Consider the following 20,150-nt stretch of genomic DNA (forward strand, 5'->3'; position numbering starts at 1 on the left):
ATTCCTGCATGCAGCTATGTGCATGCACGTCGCATCCCGATCAGAAGGCATACTGTATTTATCGGTGACATTATCAGCTATACCAACCAAAAAAAAAGCCAATCCAATATGCAACCAAAATATGAGTGCACCTCTAGTCTGGACAATTCCTGAAGAGGAGGAACAGGCACTGGTACCAGCTGTACTTGATCACTCAAATGAAGTCCACAGTTGTGACTGAACTGGGAAAGGTCAGTGCAGTACTACGAATAGTTTCAGTGATAATCTATTGTTACATACACTGGCATGGCACATGGCTGTGTTAATCTAGGTGACTCAATCTTTATTTAATTGGTTACATTAAAATAAATGCCATAGAAGGGCTGCAAGGTCCACTATATTGTACTACAACAGTAGTACAGATTGTAAAAGCCCTGGCCCTGGAATTCTGAAATGTATTGAATTTAAAGGGACAGTTACTGATATGATGGCACACCATACTGATATGATTGCACACCATAAGTCAGGTCTCTTGTTGTCCTATAGAAGGATGAACATGGCTAATCCTGGTTATTGGAACGCCATATGTTTTTAGTACCCCATGTGATAGCCTCCATCTCTGTTTCTTCAGTACCATAGGGATGAGTATTGCTGACTTAACATTATCCCCAGAGATCTGTAGTTTTCTCTCCCTGTTCCAGTTCTGCTGTCGCAGCCCCCTTGACCTTAATGGGTAGGATTTTGATGAGAAATCTGCATTGACTTTACTCTGTCTCACTGAAGTTTTACCACTAACATCAGTAGGAAAAGAGTTAGGTCAACCCTAAGCACTTCGAAAATCACATCAAATAAGTCCCCAAGTTACACCTGGAAGTTTACAAAGCTCAGATTCCAAAAGAGCAGAAGGCAGAAAGTTGCTGCCTCACTTAAGTTAAAATCAAATTTGTGTGTGCAAAATAATAAACTCTTGAGTACTCCTCAGGCACATGATCAAAAGATAATGGAGACATGTCAGGTTCTTGTAAAATTCCACTGGCTTCCCTGGAGTTATACACCAGGGATGAACAGGGGCCTATTAGCTCATGTAACAGTAGAGTAATATTTTATGGCCCCTAGTGAAAAAAGACTTAGGCTTTTGCCCACATCAGTGCAAACAAGCATCAGTATCCAAAAGATCAAAGAGTGTTTGCCCACTCCTGCTTGAATGAATCACTTGAAAAGGTACCATGCCATTTTCTAATAGAGGAGAGTTCTCATGATTCAGCTCAGAATGGCGGTAGTGGAGGAGGAGATGAGGGAGATAAACAAGCAGAGGAAGAAAAAAGAACAAGCTGTATCTCATGCATAAGCAGTGATAATGTATACTAAGTCACCAAGGTCTTCTGAATTAAAATCCTCTCTCTGTTATTCGCTACCAGTTTCTTCAAAAGAAGAAGAAAAAACAAACAAACTCAAAAGCAAAAAACAAACAGCAAGAGTACAATTATTTTGAAGCTAAAACTGCTTCTCAGGCAAGTTATCCAGTCAAGAATACAAACACCAGTCAGGTTTCTAAAGTTTTAGCACTCTGCCAAAATAATATATATTTCATTGTATCCTCATCCTCTGTGCGTTGCTTGTCATCTCTTCTTAGGCTTTGATATTGTCAAGAGAACCTCCAGGGAGACCTACTGAAGTCAACATGGCTCTTTGCAAAAGTGGGATTGTCTGAACAAATCTGACTGCAGAAATGGTACCTTGGATTGTAAGCTTGTCTGCGCAGGGATGTATTCCTATGTGTTTGCCCAGTGTCTAGGGCAAGACCTCAATGCTAACTGGGGTCTCTGAGCATTACTGTGTAGCAAACTCAGATTCCTACAGCAAAAGCCAGTGGTCAGTTATTATTAAAGTGGTTTGGCTGAGTGAGGGGTTGAGCACTCCAGCTTCCACTAACAGCTTTGAAGAGGGTCAAAGACTCTGAACTGGTAGCTGAATAAACACAGGGCACATGCACCTTGTTTTGGGCACCTGCATACACACTGACACATGCTGATCTGGCTGGGCATCACTCCATCACTGTACAGGGAAGACTCCAGCTCTAGTCAAAGCACCACTTCAGTAGAATTATGTTTGCTTACACCAGAGCTGAATTTGTTCCCATTTCCATCAGTCTGGGGAATCAAAGAAACTTCTGAACTACTGCCAAAAACAGTCCAATAACCCTTCAACACGAAGTCTTTTAGAGTTGTTGTAGCCTGCTGAAACACTACGCTCCCTGTGTTTATAAGGGCTTCCTGCTTGCCTCTTGATATTTTTGGTCAATATCAAGTACAATCAGCAGGTGGTCTCATTCTTTGGGTAATTAAACCAAGTGCCCACCTGCAATTAGCAATGGGGTTTTGGTGGGAAATATTTCTGTGCTTCATAACAGTGCTTAGAGATACTGGTTGAGCAAAGGCAGACATTACTCGCTGTGTCATGCAAATGTAAACTTGGTGGGTCACTTATGCCCAGCAGGATACTGCCGAAAAACCTTGTGAATTTGCTGAGACTGACAAAACAGGGCCACTGCAGGGCTAACTGTTGAAACAGCATGTCTGGCCCTAGTCATTCCAATAGTTTATATTTTTGATACAGTTAATGGAAGCTTGCAGTGCAGAGAAAACACCTGAAAGCTACCACTTCTGTTGCTAAAACACTTAAGGAAAGACTACATAGATGAGTTGATCGATTATTTCAGGGTCAGAAATGCATTTTAGGTATTTTCCTGGGTCTTTGTTTAAAAGCATCTGTTCTTGCTAATGACACAGTGGATAACTCTTCCACAGAACTGGCATCAAAGGTTCAAAAGGCCAGCTCAGAGGAGTGCAAGACAAACCTGTTCAGACATTTTAGCCTACTGCTGTTTCTGCAACTGGTGCGTCTGCCACTTCCCATAGAGATTTATGAGTACATCTGGATTTTGTAGAGCAAGAGCAGTGTGAACATGCAACCATCACCGTCCAGATAATAGCAGAATCAATTGTATGTGCACCTTAGTGAGCCCCTGATAAATCATACAGCTGAGCCTCCAAACAAACCATCTGGCCAATACACTCTTTTTTTGGCTAGTTCCTTCCCCTCCTACTGGCAAACCAGCTAAAAGAGTATTAGGTGCAGCGGGAGATGCAGCCTCACAATTCAGGTCATGCTTAAATCATGTGTCAATACAGCAGCTTCTCTCACAAGGTCAATCTATCTATACTTGGTTCCTGTATATATCACAATTGGCTCCCAAGAAAAACAGCGTCACTGAATGGTCTCAGCAGCACATCTGGAAGTTTTCTAATGAAACACGTTGTGTAGGATGTACACAAGCAAATTACTAAAATTTCAGTCAAAGACCTAGACTTTCCTCTTCACTGAACATTGATGACTTATAACTGCTACTCTTATGAGGGATCTATGCTGAATTGCATTCACCTACATCTCTTCCTTAGGTCATTGCACTTCCTATTATATAACTGGATCCTCCGTGTCTTTCAATGAAAGCACCACATTTCACCATACCTGCTTTATGTTTGCTAAAGTCAATATATTACTCCTCTCCTTTGTGTCCTTATTCCCATCTGCCAGTTGCAGAACTTTTGCTGTTTGTCTTTTCCATAACTGTGTTGTATTCACAACTGCTATTTCCTAGTCTTCCTATTTCTTGGCAAGAAGGATGGTTGAGTGCAGCTGTTGGCAACCTAAGCATGGAGGCCAGATCTTTATGTGGCTCACAGAGCCATGGGGCTTCAGCAGCATTTCAGCAGTGTGGGGGCTTTGGCAGGGGATTTTGCCCACACAGGCACAGAGAAGTAGCTACTGGGGGGAGCGGTGACTGCGGCTGTGGCCCAAGCCAAGTTGGAAGTGGCCCGTACTCAAAGCTAAACTCCATTAAAACACTGCCTCCCTGAAAAACATTGTTGACCCCTGGCCTAGTTGATAGGTCACCAGGCTGTGGTTCAGAAGACTTGTAGGTCAGCTCCCAGTTGTACTAAAAATTTACTGTATCACCTTGGGAAAGTCTTTTGATGTACTCATGCTTTACCCTCCAATACTTCCCCAGCTCACAGGGTGTTAGAAGCTAAAATTTTTTTTTTTTTTACATTTGTCAGATATTAGGGTGATGAGGGCCATAGGAGTATGTGGATAAGAGCCAGGTAAGCATTTTTGGCAAGTGGTGATTTCTGTAAAAATTGTGGTTTTGATCATTCCCAAACTACTTGCAAATCAGGCTGAAGGCTCCAAATAGTTTCAAATGAAGAAAAAAAATTGGGGGCTAGATTCACCAACCTGCCAGTGGTAACAGGATGGTCTTCTCTTGTAATCCAATGGCTCATGGGTTAAAGTACCCACAAAAGGATGGGGGAAATCTAGATTCAGTTCCTTCCTCTGCCTAAGGAAATCTGAACCCACATCTCCCAAGAGAGTGTCTTAGCAGACTGACTGCAGGCTAGGTTGGGGTGGGAGGTGGTGGTCTCAATCTTGCTTATTGACATTGTTTTGTTTTCCATAAATAATTAAACATTTGCTGGCTCAGGGGCTGGAACCCAAGAAGTCTACTTCCCATCCTCCCCCAGACGGTATCTAAACCACCAGAGCACAGAGAGACTCCCACTCTTCTGCTCTTTGAGCTTTACCTCTAACAACAGGGACTCAGAGCATTCTGTCCCAAAACAGCTTCTGGCTTGGTGGTTAAGGGCACTTTTGCTGAAAGATGCAGGTACAGAGCTTCTCCAGCAGAGGAGGGCATTGTACCTAGGTCATCCAGGCCGAGTGCTCTAATACTGTGCTAGTGGACAGAAGAGGCTGATACTTCCGCCTGCTGTGGCATGTATGTGGACTTAGGCCACCTTCTCCTTTACTTCTCTTATACATGCCAGAAAGGAGATGTTTCATTCTGGGGGCATGGAACATGATATTTGACATGAAACATTTTTAGAGTTGTCATTTCAGCAAGAGAGAAATTAAAACTCTGAAATTCAGTTTAATTCAAACAGGTTTTTTTCACTTGTTCCATTTGGCTGCTTAACCAAAAAAATAATTATTCAAACAGTCCTAATATTGATAAATCACAAGCAGCCAGTGCTTACAAAGCTATAGCTTCCATGTTGTCAGTGGCAGGTCTCCTGTACCACAATGAGAGACCTTTATTTATAAAGGCAAATCAATTCTCAATAAAGCTAATATTTATAATAGCTGGATGACTATTACTTCAGGAGAATCTCCTAAATTTGATTATGTGTTAATTAGCTAGGCAACTCACCACCAGTTTATTCTCTAAATCAGTCAATAAGAAGGCACAGCTGTCCATCCCTACACAAAAAATCAAACCCTTGATTTAATCTTTAGAACCCAGAAAGCATTCAGGTTCATTACTGCAATTTCTCCTAAGCCTTACATTTTCAGCAGTCAGTGCCGAGCAACTGCTGCTCCCAATGATTTCAAACTAGGTTTGTGGATCTCTGATAATCAAGCAATAATTAGAGCCTGTTGTTTATGATAAATGATCTTCTTAATTTGTCTAAGACCCATCTATAAACCAAGAGCAACTGCGCATGCTGTTGTATGAGCCTGTATATGCTGCATCATACCCCAATCTGTATGCTTCTATATATGCACAATTAAAGCCATCCATCAGCTAAAGAAAGGCCTCAAGTGCATGAGCTGCATATCCAGTTTTGTTCACGCACAATAGGTGTATACACTTTTCAAAATCTAGCCCTAGGAGTCCCCAGCCATTGACCCACTGTGATGAATCTATGCAGCGATCCAGTCTGCTACCTAACATTTAAAATAAACCTCTTTGTTTACCAGAGAATACTCTAGCCCAGTTTTGCAGGCAACCTGTGTGTCATACACATTTAAATGCAAAAACTGAATAAGGAGTGTGAAAGGAAGGCAAAGACCCATGTATAAGGCATGAAAGGAATATTAGCCCAGCTCCACTTCCCTGGAATTTATTAGAAGTTTTGCCTGTTATTTAGGGACAGATTGTGACCCTGGTTATGCAGCTGTGCAGTATTGAGAGTCACAAGCACTCATTAGCTGCACTGCCCAGGCTGCCCACATCCTAGTGGTGTATAGAATGGGGAACTGCTTTGGAGAGGCTGCTACTTTCTCTCTCTCTCATGTATGGGGAGTAGTTTGCACAGCTTGGCTCTTGTTTCAGGTGAAGTGACCTGTACCAGATACAGGGCTGGCTCAGATTTCATACCCCTCTGTCCCATTTAGCATGGGGAGATTCAGGAACTGTATTGTCAGTCACAGTTTGGCTCCCGGTGTGCTCCTAGGGAAATGTATCTACTCATATATCCTTCAACAAATCTCCTTATAATGTAAGATGCTATTCATTCAACATGAGAGCATGAGTGTCCAGGACTGAGCCCAAAACTCCTCCAATTAAATTAATGACAAACCTCTTATCAACTTCAGGTTTGCGGTCCTAGTGGCCAAGTTCTCACAGGCTGAAGTAAAAAGGATTACCCTCTAAAGATCCCCTGGGAAAAACACAGGAACAGTAAAGGTCACTGTCTGCTTAAATATGACCCAACATTTGTTTTTCCTATAAAATGAGCTCTTATGAAACCTCAGATCAGTACAAACATTCCCCCACTGAAAAGCTTTGAAACAAGTAAGCCTTCCCCTGCAGTGTTTGCAACCCAAGTGTGGCAGCACTTGTGACCCTGAAAGCAAAACGGGCGACAGACCATAAACAAAAGTGAATTTCTGTTCATGGCTTTTCACAGCCCAGTCTGCACAAGACCAGAATTGCAAAAGTTACATTCAAAAAATTCTTCCCATTTTGTTATACCTGCATGTGTTGTTAGCAATATGGGCTTGTGATACATGTATTTATTTACAATACTCAGGGGTGGAACCAGCAACCTTTGCCTACACAAGAAAACAGGAGAGCCCATGTAAGCGAAGGCAGGAAGAGAGAAATGCAGAGTGGAGCCCTATGATTTCCAAACTGACCTCTTCTAATTATTTATTTAGTGACTGCAAAATCCACATGCTCCAGATTCTCAGCTGCTGCATCCCTGTAAATCCAAGGAATGACACTGATTCACATCAACTGAGAAGCTGACCACAGCCTCTTTTCTTATTCAAACAAATGCACCTCCCTGGTAATCAGCAATGCTCATTATTACAGCAGGCCTCACAGGCACTTCTAAGACTTGAGTCACTGAGCTAAATAAATGGATTCTGGTCCCTTAAGAATCCTGGATTCTGCTCAGTGGACACTAATGTTTTGCCACTGATTTCAGTGGGAGCAGGATCAGACCCCATTGAAAGCTGGTCCTACTGCAAACAGTGCTCAGCTTCCTCCCTGCAGAGGGAAATCTTTTTTTATGGATAGGAAGCATTTGACGGTCCCTAGTGGGAAACAAATGTTGAAACCTTCCTAGGGGCATGAAATGGGAAGACCTGTATTCCTTTTGCCCTGCAAAAAGTTGGATAACAGCTGGAGTCACGATGGGTTTTGGCTGAGTTGAGCAACTTGGCTTCACTTTCACCAATAGGGGTCCCTGAATTTGTAATTGGAGCTCTTAGGGGATGACATGAAGATAATCCATGTAGCTAAAAGCGCAAGGAACATCGTACTAAAAAAAGAAACTCTGAGCTGCCTGCAAGAGTAATCTTGGAAATAAAAATAGTGGAAGAAAGGCCGTGGGTGTCTTGCCAGCCTTGAGAAGTAGTTACCAATGCCAAAGAAGAGAACTAAGAGCACCCTCCCCATGATAGATAGAGATTTTGAAAGAATTTGAGTCCATCTTTCCACACACTTTTCTAATCAAATGCTTGGAATTTGCTCACTGCCATTTCTCCCCTTTCTCCCATGCATCCTCAGCCAGGGCCCCTCCTTTTATTCCTTCTAATTTAATTTTTTTGTTTTGCCATCTGATGAAGAAACAGAAACACATTCCACATGCCTCTTAAAGGCACAGTGCATGTGACTCCATTATGGAACAGACCAGCCATCCCGGTTGTACCAGCACCTTTAATTTTAATGTAAAGGGTCTCCAGCAACTTGAACCAACCTCCATTAGCATTTGCCCTGCCCCTAAAGTAAGCACAGATGCTCTCCTTTATCCAACTGCTCACCCTAGGGGAGGGGTTCAGGAGAAAAGACCACCCTGAACAGAAAGGACTTTTTATCTGTTCTTGCCTGGAGTCTGATGGTAAATGCTATAAGTAAAAGCAAAATGCCACAGGGGTGACTAGAAAACCATCAGAGGAATGAGGGAGTGTGAAATAAACAATATAGCTATTCTGTTCCCCGTTAACAGGCTACGAGAAGCTCTATTAAACTTCTGAGTCACTTTTTAAAGCTGGAAAAAAGCAAACAGTTGTTTCCCTTTGTGTTGTGTTTCGCTTCCTAATTCCTTAAAACAGGAACAAAGTAAGACCCAGTTGTCCCTTTTCGTACAGCCCTCTTTATATTCCTTCAATGTAGTGAAAAGCTAAACGCGCTCCAAGCCCGGGCAGCGGACACGTGCTTGTCGGACACCCTCCTCCAAAGATTTGGGCGTAACTGATTAGCTTGGCAAAGCCAACTGCCATCCTACGGCCAGACACAAGTTTCACTGACTTCATGCTTCAGGTGAGGGTGTGTTGAGGGAAGGAGAGGAGGTCAGAGCTGCTTCATGTGCCAGTGTGAGTATCAAAGCAAGCTTTCTGACAGCTTCTTTTGCAGGTGGGAGACACCATAGGCTCAGAAAGACTCGGATCCTATCCCTAGCTTTGTCACCAAAATATTCTGTGACCTTGGTGACATCCCATCCTCGCTCTGTGCCAGAGGTGGTGCCCAGGGTGGTGGCAGCGAGCAGGGTAGTGTCTGTGGCAGTTGGGCCAGCAGCACAACAGCTGCTGTTTTTGCACTGTTCCCCTCAACTCGGCACCCAAGGCTGATGCCCTGGTCACCCCCTTCTTCGCTACGCTACTGCTCTTTTCTCCTCCCAACTTATGCCCGTCTTGCCTATTTAAACTATAAAAAATTGGGGTCAAGGGCTCTCTCTTGCTTTGTATCTGTAGAGCACCTAACACAAAGATAATCCAATCTCTATGGGAGATTCTGAACAGTGAGGTAGTAAAAATAATAATAGCAATAAGTAGAAAGCAGATACAAAGTTCCCCAGAATTAATGGATAGACTCCTGCTGACTACATGGAGTTTTGGATCAGGCCATATAGGCTAAAGAGACTGCAATTCAGAGCTAACTGAGAAAGAGAGAGGAAACACCTGAACAATGGAGAAAGAACACATCACTAACATGGCAGACAGACAGAGCAGGCCATATTCTCTGAACAAGCATCGTTTATCCCAGGTTGTCCCTGCACACACACATGCACAGAGTCTTCTAAGAAAAAAAGGCCAATTAATTGTAGGGAGACTCAGGGGAGAGGAAATGAAATGAAAAATTGAGTCTGAGTTATAAAAATAAGTAATTTTTTTCCTACTTGCAGGAGGCTTATATTAATTAAACATTATTACAGCGAATGAGATGGGGAGGGTTATTAAGTCTGGGACTGGCTGTAAGTGTTCTCTCCTGTTGCCTGAGGCCCCAGTGATCTTCAGATATTAATCTTCTAAAGCACTCAAATGCTGAAGAGATAAACACTTGAAATATGAAAATGTTTTTCTCTGTAGCAGGCACTGCGAACCCTGTGTCATGTCAAAGGATTTGTCAGATGTCCATAAAGCTTGTGCTTTTTCCAGTACCAATACATGGTGTAAGAGGGTTGTGCACCTCAGAAGTCAACAGGAAAAGTCTGGGGGGGTGTGTGTGTGTGTGTAGGTTTTAGGACCCAATCCTATTATGAAAGAGGCAATGCAAAGACAGGAGGAATCAACTCACTACTGCAATTCCTCATGCCTAATACATGTGCTGACACAATATGGGTAAGACTGATCGCCATATTTGGGGTCAAGAAGGAATTTTAAGCCATGGTCAGATTGGTACTGACTGTGGGGGTTTTTGTCTGCCCCTGTAGTGGCCCCTTCCTTGGATATCTCAAGAGTATATTAACAATTTTTACAGCAGCCGAACACTGGCCACCATGGTTTCCCTGCTTTACCTGTGGCAGGTTAGGGTGTTATGTCTTGTTTTGTGTCAGGGCTGACTGTGTAGTTTTGCTAAGAGCTTAGACAATGAATTTGTATAGAATGATTTGGATAGGGATGATCCTGTCTCACGTGGGGAGTTGGACTAGATGACCTCTGGAGGTCGCTTCCAGCTTTCTTCTCTATGAGCACGTCTACACGTGTGGTTTAATATGCATTAGCCTGTTTTAATGTACATTAAAGCATCACTAAAAAAAAAAGCTATTTAGTTAATTAGCTATTTAGTGCTATTTAGTTAACGCACATTAAAATAGGCTCATACACATTAAGCATCACTTAAAAACTGTGGGCATCTATACGTGTGCTCCAGGGAGCAGAAGCAGGTGCTTTAATTAGAGTAGCTCTGAGAGCCGCTCTGATTAAAGCGCCTATAGTGTCACATGTATTCAGCGTCCTGCACTTCAAAATGGTGGCGGGGCACTTGAACTAAATCTCATTCAACGAGCTTTAGTTAAAGTGTTCCCACTGCCATTTTAAAGCATGGGGACGCTGAATAGATAGGACACAGAAGCTACTGGAGTGTATTAATTAACACAGTACAGCCGACTCGATTCACTGAGTCTGCTCTGACACATGCTAATTAGCAGGTGCCCTGTGCCCTTTAGTTAATGTGCATTAATACAGGCTAATGCACATTTTCCTAGTACCTCACAATGGAGGTACTAGATTTAATGCACAATAACTAAAGTGTGTTAATGGATGTGTAGACACACCTTAAGATTCTATGTGGACACTACTGTTGCGTGTCAAGACAGAACTAAAGCCATGTGAAATATTTTCACCTCAGCCTCAGTGCAACCACTGCATTTGCTGTGCTGAGCTCAGCCCATTTTTACAAAAGATTAAGTGATTAACTGAGCTAATGTTATCTGGAAAGCAGTGAACATCCTTCACCCTCCACACACCTCTCCTCCAAAGATATCTACGGTAAAGAGAGGGCACAGGTCTCAGAACTGGTTCCAAGAGAGGAGTCTAAGGAATTTGATCTTCCAAACAAATCAGCAACATTTGGCTCTCTCCCAATCTCTGCAAATAATCTCTACAAAACCCTTTATTAATTAAGTCCAGCAAGGCTCACTCAGCCCTAGTGAAAACCCAAGTTCTTCTGCTCTCAAAACACAGGTCCCTAGCAGAAGAGGGAAAGATAAAAATTCAAGCAGTAAGTGTTTTCTGTATCCTTAAAGAGTTCTATTAGCATGAACAACTGAAATCTCTTCTGTGCAACCACAGGGTGCCAAATAGCTGAAGTCTGCACCTTCCCCCAGGCACAGGGATGTTATATTGGCTCTGAGAAAGAGAGAGGATACACAGCTAGAGGAGAAACACAGTGTGGGATAATAGATGGGCCCAAGCAAAGAAGTTTGGATCAGGATTTGTATTCAAGTCCAAACTTTCCTGTATATTTTGTTGGGCATTCAGAGCCAGGCCTCCGGCTCAAGCCTGGCTCTAGTCAGGGCCGTGATTATCAGTAGCGATCCTGGTTTTCTCTGATTTAAAATGTCCCCAATTTTTGGTTTTAAAAAAGTAACCCCAAATCCATATTTTTCCATGATTAAAAGGAAACACCACTATATATATTCGTGATGTTTCATTTAAAACACAGAACAATGTGGATTTGGGGTTACTTTTTTTTAAACCAAAATTGGGGATTTTTTTAAACCAGAGAAAACCAGGATCCCTGATTATCAGTCCCATAAATATGAAAAGAACTTGCAAATCAGAATACCCAACAGAAAATGTTCAACACTGCAAAGCCTTCACTAATGTTAAGTACTGACAAAATCCATCCCATTTTTCCATGGAAAAATGCTGTAGCCTTTTTTTCCCTCTCTTACATTATATTAATTGGCTTACCAGGAAGGGACCCGGTGCTTGGTTCTGAATTGTCAATCCAGGTGTTTCTAGAATGGAAAGACCACACATCACCCGTAGCAGAGTCAAGCGACCAACCACACAGGTCTTCAGGGAGATCAAAGTTGCAATTGAATCCTGCAGGGAGCTGGGAATCTTATAAAAAGAACAGAACAAAATAAAGTGGGATTAAACAGTGACCTGCTGTAGAGTAGTGCTATTTAAAAACTAAAATAGCTGGCAAGCCATAAATACTGAAGAAAGCATGAAATCTCTCCCTCACTGATGCTTTTAACCTATCTCATATTTCGTCAGCTCTGAGGATCAACCTAAGTTCTGCATCATCAAAATGCTCACACTGAGTCCTTCAGCTAATCCACCAAACTAAGCAAATATAAAAGCAGGCACCAAATGCTTCCAGACTCTAATCAGCACCTTCTCTTCATCCCCTAGAGCGGCCAAATATTAAATTCCTTCTTAAATGTCAGGGAAGAACGTTGCCTAAGTGCGCTTGCCGCACTGTGTAGTTCCACTCTGGCTCCAAACGAGGAAGAATCTCAGCTACCCCAAAGCTCAGCTATTGCGTGCCAGATCTAATTGTTAGTATCAGAAGGGAACTGGCTATCCAAACTATAAATGGCTCAGTACCTACTAATTACAGTGTTAGCAATGGGGCAGCAGTCGTCTGGTAGAATAAGTTTTGAGATAAAAGTCAAGAAAGCCAGCTTCTAATCCTGGTTCTGCTGTGTTGCATCAAGTAACCTGCAGCCTATCATTTAGCCTTCCTGTACCTCATTTTCCCTACCTGTAAAATGGAGGTAATGTTTGCTTGCCTTTGCAAAGGTGGTGTGAAATCTGGAGATAGATTCCATCAGCTCAAAATATTATAGTATGAACTGAACTGTGGATAGACCTAGTTCTTGGATCACTGGGGAGGCCATGAATGTATGTCTGCAGCTAAGAGGAAGGTCACTGTAAGCGGATGGCTCAGTATGAAGCTGGAGAAAGGAGCCATTTTGAGGCACCAGTTCTTAGGATGTGGTCTGAGACAGTCAGAAGTTATGCTCCCAAATGTCAGGCATGTATGGGGAGTGGCCAATTATAGTTAGGCCTTGTTTGCTGTCCTGGGCAAAGAGGAAGATTTAAATCTCCATGCCCACAGTCAATGACTGTCTGTAGGAGGTCAGTGGCCTACACAATAGCCACCAGGTGAACATGACTGTGCAGTGCAAAGAGCCTCTCCCTCCCTAGTCCCACTTCTGAATAAAACATGGCTCCTTTTATTACAATCTAATCTAATTCTCCTGGAAGAAGAATTGTTTCTGTTAGACTTTCATAAATCTGATTGTCAAGAAAAATGCTTGAAACGTTTGTGAAGCCTGAGAATGGAAATCATAGCTCAATGTGAGGGAAACCACTATGGTTACTGGCTCACCAGGCAGCAGGGCACTCATGAATTCGGCAGCTTCAAAGAATGATAATAGTCAGGACTCATTCCTTCTAGATTCCAAAATCACTGCATTAGCATCAGAGGAGTTACACAGATGTATTGCTGGTGCAAAGAGATGAAAATTAGGTCTTTCACCTGTTTTTATGACTTGCAAAACTAGCATGGAACCCAGACAAAATCCCTGTGAAAGTCATGGAACAGCTACTTAACTTTAAAAAATCCTACTATGTTCATTTTTCCATCCAGACGTTGAAGCCAAGGTACCAAAATACAAGGAGAAATCTCAGAAGGCTTTTCTTATGCAATTTCTAGTCAGTTTTCAGGTTCGTGAGATCCAAGTGAGTACCCATGCTTGTCAGTTTTCAGGTTCGTGAGATCCAAGTGAGTACCCATGCTTTTGGGTATTTATCCAACCATCAGTGCTGGGGGTCAAACTCTACTTTGAGCATTAGTGGTTAAAATCTAGTGGATTCCAAGGAGTCACCTTTACCTCCTCTACATCTACATCTACACTCTTATACTACATACTCCATGGCCTTCTGTACCACTGTATATGAACGTTTCATAGTTTGGGGCTTTGTTTGCACTTGGCAATGTAGCCCTGTGCAGAAATACCTGAACTAGCACTGAATGAGCCAACTGAGTGCAGGAGCCAAGGTGCCGCATCAGTGTGACATTCCTTAGTAGGGTTAATGAATCCAGGTGGAGCACCATGCTAACATGGCTACTCTGCATTTGAGACTCAAGCTAGTTTCTTAGAGCTACTGTGGGTATCTTTACAATGTACTGCCTTGTGCTGTATAGACAGAACCTCTAATGTTGTTATTCTCATGACTTGTGCATGAGAGAGAACTATTATCTTTAATTTTACAGGTGAGGAGCTGAGTCCACATATAAGTTAAGTTACAAACCAAGGAAATTAATGTACATTTCCTAAGCCCTTAGTCTAGCACCCTAACCACCAGACCAGCCTTCTTTTCTTCTGTTACTTTACTATCTTTCCCTGATATAAGAGACTGGATTTGGAGTCTGATTCTTTTCCCCTTGGCCTTTTCTCAGTGATATATCATTTTGCAGGTTTCCAAGATGCAGTCCCCTTAGGTAGGAGGAAATGGAAGGCTAGTCATCACTTAGCTGTTTAACCCATCATTAATTCCTCTACTCACCATCACTCTCTCCACAGCCATCACCACATTCTGTTGTTTCCTCATCAATTGGGTATGGTGTGGTGGTCTCTTCACTCTTCAAGGTAGGCTTCAGAGTCTCTGAAGTGGGCCTTACATCTGCATAAAAAGAATGAAAGAGACCCAACAATCATGACCCTGATATACTCTGAGAACCCAAGAGAAGAAACCAAATAGGAAGCCTTTCTTCCTGAGTCTTATAATGAGAGAATAAGAAAGGGGCATTAATAGTAGACATGGTTTGACTCATTTGTGAAACTTGTTTTATATATGAAGTGAAAACAAGAAACACTTTGATCTGGAACCCTTGTTGGACAAGAATCCTTTAAACTTATACTCAGTTTTTATATGTATGTCTATACTGGCTAGTAGGTTTACTGTTATTACCAGATAACAGAGATCACAGGCAGAACATTCTTTTCTTTCATAAAGGCGTGCTACATAAAAAATATTCCCACCAATTGTGCCAATTTATAAAACAAGTCACTCAAAACTGCAAATGACGTAACTGTGAATAGACCCAGAGAATCCCTAACGTGGACTGGCTTACTGCAGCAAGCATCTGGTTTCACACTACAGCCTCTTGACTATAGCTTTAAAGCAGCTCTGTCCAATTTCCCTCTTCCCAACACAGACTATGTGAGCCAACCTAAAAGCATGTGTCAAGGGAAATTACATGCAAAATGGAAGATATTAAGATCAACGGTAAACGACATTCAGTTCCATCATCCTTTCCTTTTATATGGCGGTTTAACTGAAGTAGAGCAGTCAGCACAGTCTTGTTATTCTTTCCAGTTTTAAAAAGGTTTCCTTGTTCTATTATATATGATTAAGTTTCTTTGTCGGCACCCTTTAGGATATCATTTAATAAAGCCAGGAGCTGAAGGAAACAGCTAAATACGTTGAATATTTTCCATTCACTGATTCCCCTTTCTGTTATTAAACATGTTGCAAATAAACTCTTTGGGTTTCTTTTTTTTTCTGCAGCTGCCTTTTGTTCATGGTAAAATACCAAATAACCTCAAAGCCTTTTAATTTGTAGGTTCAAATTTGTTACAACCTCTTAAAACTCCAAAGGCGGCTGAGAAGCAAATTGCATGCAGCAAGGCACAAAATAGTCATTAAAAAAACACCAGGTGAAGGCAACACGTCAAAAGCTGCAAGTTATTTAGATGCGCTACATTTTTAGGCTGTTGTTCTTGTTCATTGAGATTTATAGCTGAAATGTGACAATGTGAAAGGACCTTGAAAGCCAAAGTGGCATACAGGACCCAGGCACACAGCTGGTGTAAATTAGAGGACTTCTGCAGTCCTGGACAGTCTGCAGAAACATGTCTTGAAAATCAGTTACCACGGTGGAGTGCAACAAGATGGATACAAGAGATAATGAAAATGGCAAGCAGGACAATGCAAAGTGTGAAATGGGAAGGGAGAAAGAAAAGGTCTTTCTCCTTAGCAAGGCACTGACTGTGCGACAAGAGGTAACTGCTGATCACGCTGCAAAGTTATCCAGCAACTGAAACCAGATGTTCAGAACTTCAAAGGGGAGAAGAACAGTCACAACCCAATGTTTATCAGTCTTCAATCTTCAGAGGAAAAATGTTGGCAGGTCTTTGAAACAAGCCAATTGCTGACCAGTTACTTCACGGTGTTTAGCTACCAGCCAAATAATTTTTGAGCCTAGTTGCCATCAGTTACCTGTTTGACTCAATTAATAAAGCTGTTGGATGTCAACAGGAACAACAACAGCTGGGCCAGATCCACAGTAAACTTATAACCATATCTGAAATCATTAAATCATTGTATTTTAACTAGGTTCCTGATCTTGTTCCCATGCAAGTGCTACAGCTTGGGGCTTCACAAGCAGTGCTTATACACAGATCTGTAACACGTCTGAGTCTCATTTAAACTAAAGAGCATCTGAATGAATGAAGAGTTAAAGCACTTTAACACACTTGTCACATGCTTTGTTTCTACACGTACCAGAATTACAAACAGCAATGAATGCTTGTAAATAAATAAAAGTTAAGGATATTTATGGCGAATATTATTTTAATGCTGTAAAGTACTAGACAGTCATGTTGCAAAATGACTGTCAGACGCACTTGTTGGAAAAATGTGATTATAATTGAAATGTGATTATTAGAACAGTTCAAACTCAGTGTGGATAGCATCATAATGAAGAATTTGGACAAAAAAGCATGAGGGACTGAGACAGCTGAACTCCAGAGTATGGCCCAAATTTGTTGCTGCACTGGACTGAGGTGGAAAGGCCACCAGGGAGCCAATTAGACATCCCAGACACAATGCCTGGCCTACCCCAAGCTAGAGTAGCCACAGGGCTGCTCTAAGCTATACCAATTGGCAACCACCCTTAAGAAGTTGTATGTCCATTAGAGATAGCCAGGGGATACAGGAGAACCTGGCACAAGGACTAGCTTGGCTGACTTTACACCTACTAGCAACTTCTCCATGCCAGGGGAATTCTCAGCTAGGAAGATACAATCAACTTCTGTACCTTTTACCCTGACAGAGCAACATGCAAGGGGTAGAGCAAAGAAGAATACTTGGCACAGCTGGTCGGACTGGACTCTTTTTTTCTGTACGGGTTAAACAGTGTAAATGTAGTGACTGCTATCTTGGCCAAATATTAGACTGCAGCTCTCTCTAGTTAAAAGTTACTACAGCTTAATCAGAAGAGCCAAGCTCTGTAGCTGGAAACTATAACAGGACGTAAGGCCTCACAGAGTGGGTTATGTAATGCACACAATCTTAACCAGGGTATGTAACAGTTTCCCGGGAAAAAATTTGCTTCCACAGTTCAAGTAAGCATGTGACTTGTCCTAGCCAAAAGCCCCCACTCCAAGTCCATTTTCAAAAGGCTATGGATTCACAGATTTGAGACTAGAAGGGGTCGTGATGGTCATCTGAGCCTCCTGCCTCTGACACAGTCCACAGAATCTCAGTACAAGATGCCTGTACTAAGCTCATAAGGTTTGTTTTCCCTATAACATATAATGTGCCAAAACATACACTCTTGATTTAAAGTTAAATAATTTAGGATGAAATCCCATTGTCACTGAAGTCAGTGGGAACTTTGTCACTGACTTCAGTGGGAACAGGATTTTACCCTTAGGATTTTTTTTCTATTTGTTTTATGCTTTTCTGGCAAATGCTTGTAATATGTCTTGTAGGACATAACAGAAGAAAAGGGCAGTAAAAAAAAAATCTCATGAAAGGCTAGGCGGGGACTATAGCTCTTTTAAGCTTCTTGGAGTAGTAACTCTTACAAGAAAATTCCTTTTACAGATGTGTTTTTAAAATAGAAATCATACCTCTTTACCACTGACATCTGGAGACCAGATTCAGATTTAAGCCGATTATTTAAAAAAAAAGAAAAAAATAGAGGAGGTCTAGCTACTGGCCTTGACGATTCAGTATCAAGCAGAACCACGTTTTTTTGGCAGGGTTAGTTCAGGAATGTACCTAAAGGGACAACTGCCTGTTAAGATCTGAAGGACCAAATTTAGCCTTGGTGTAGAAGCTGCAATTCCTACTGACCTCAGTGAGCTTGTTCAGTAGTTTCCTGGGTCACAGCTCTGCACTAAAAGTTATGGCAGCTGCAAACTTGTTCCACTTATGGAAGCAAGGTGCCACAGACCAAGTTCCCCAGTCCTAGAGTGTCTACAAACCATGTCGCAAGTCCCTTTAGCTTTAGAATTTTTATGTGGTGATGCGCAGGAGGGAAAAAAAACTTCAGTGGCAAACGGTGGTTTTGCAGACAGAGTATAAGACTAGGAATCAATAGTCCTGGGTTCTATTCCCAACTCAGACATTGACCTGCTGGAGAGTGACACAGGAGGGTCACTTCATCACTTTCCTGTTTTTCCTCCCACCTTCTGTCTTGCCTGCTTGAGTTATATGCTTCTTGGGAAAGAGGATGAATCATACTCTGTGCTTCTGTAATGCCCTAACACAACAGGGCCAAGGTCTCAGTTACAACTCTTAGACCCAAACAATAAGATCATGCAATGTCAATAATAATGAGGATGAACAACCTTTTAGGTAATAAATAAGATTCAGAGATGGGTCTGAACCAGGATCGTCCAGTTTCTCTACAGGAAACTTAAGACTCGGATCCAAAGTTTGCAGCCAGGTCTCGTCTCAAGCACAGTACCAACCCTGATCCCATTTTAGTAAGGAATAGTTTGGATTTGGATCACACTCTTTATCTTAGTTTTGCATGTAAAGTCTGCCTTTGTCAAGGTCCTCACAGCAGGAGTATAGGGCATGACTACACTCCTGACTTGCTATTTCAAGGACTATCACTATCCGCAGCATGCTTCACTGACCCAGAAAGCAAACATCTTACCTGTCCAATCACAGCCCAGTACCTCCAATCGCATCCCAATCCCAGCTGGAGACCACCTCTCTGGATGAACTCGGATGTACTGTGCAGGAACAGGGTCAAACCTTCGAACTTCAGGGATATCATAATGCATGTTACCTTCAAAAAGCTGCAAAGATAAGACAGAGGCTAACTTGTGCCACCTGCAAACTGTCCATCAACACACTTGAAGCATGAAGCATTCTGAGACGTGAAGCATTCTGGAAAATTAATTACTATTTCACATTTGGTTGAACCCCGAGTTCCACAAACCACTGTTGTTTACCACTAATAAAGCAAAACTTTTTGAAGCGCAAGCTACCACAAGATCACCCACTAAGACACCTACAAAAGCATGTTGCTAATCTGGACATTCTCCTGCATGTAGAAGAGACAAATGATGGGGTCTGGAAATGGATGAACGTTACATGGCAAGTGGAGAAACAAGGAGGCTCTTTTCAAACTAGCATGAGAAGGCTGTTCACATTCAGCCTAGAAGGCTGGAATCTGGAAATTATGCAACTGTGTTTGAAACAATTCTGGCTGTCCTACTCTGCGTCTTGGGCCCAACTCATAAATCAGCTAATGGAAAAAATGCTGCTCTCTACACAATTTCAAGAGGACCAAAGAGTTGGTTTCTAACAAATCCATACAACATGCCTTGGCTCAAGCTTTATATCTTCCACACTAGATTCTGATCTGAGCTACAATGGTGCAAGACTGGCAGAATCCCACCAACTTCTAGCATAAACAAGACCAGATTTTGTCCCCACCATTTATAAATAAGTTATTGCTTATATTATGATTGCTTGAATTCTCACTTCTCCACAGTGGCCCAAGTAGTGGTTACTAGCTAAGTACTGCGGTCATCTCCTTTTAGGTTGCATGGATTAGCTCAAGGATACTGGGAGTAAACTAAGGGCTATTGATACAGCTTGCCTCTCAAAACCTCCTTTGTATGACCAGGGTTGTTATAACGGTGCAAAACTTCAATTCCTTTAGCCTTCAGGAGCAGGTTCTCCTTCAACACAAGCAGAAACAAGTTGCAGAGAACCCCTCTGCACCTTAAAACAAAAGATTCCACAATCCTTCTCTTCTTCACATATGGCTAAATTGGGGCAGGGGGCACAGGGAAGCCTCTTTCCCCAGGCAGGACAGGGGAAGTACA

General features: G+C 42.2%; 1 protein-coding gene across 10 annotated transcripts in view; it reads right to left on the reverse strand.

The window, feature by feature from the left end:
* The window catches only part of NRP2 (neuropilin 2), a 126,750-nt gene that overhangs the window by 41,947 nt on the left and 64,653 nt on the right, over positions 1 to 20,150 (reverse strand). For 9 of the 10 annotated variants that reach the window (XM_025211048.1, XM_006029547.2, XM_025211046.1 and 6 more), the window contains exons 10-12: positions 18,968 to 19,112; positions 14,578 to 14,694; positions 11,965 to 12,117 (exon numbers count right to left, since the gene is read on the reverse strand). In XM_025211048.1, the coding sequence (XP_025066833.1) occupies positions 11,965 to 12,117; positions 14,578 to 14,694; positions 18,968 to 19,112 (415 nt within the window). Of the gene's footprint in view, positions 1 to 11,964; positions 12,118 to 13,396; positions 13,514 to 14,577; positions 14,695 to 18,967; positions 19,113 to 20,150 lie in introns of those variants that run through there. The other variant, XM_025211051.1, reaches the window with a different exon arrangement.

Source organism: Alligator sinensis, unplaced genomic scaffold (genome assembly GCF_000455745.1).
Source record: "Alligator sinensis unplaced genomic scaffold, ASM45574v1 scaffold372_1, whole genome shotgun sequence".
NCBI lineage: Eukaryota > Metazoa > Chordata > Crocodylia > Alligatoridae > Alligator > Alligator sinensis.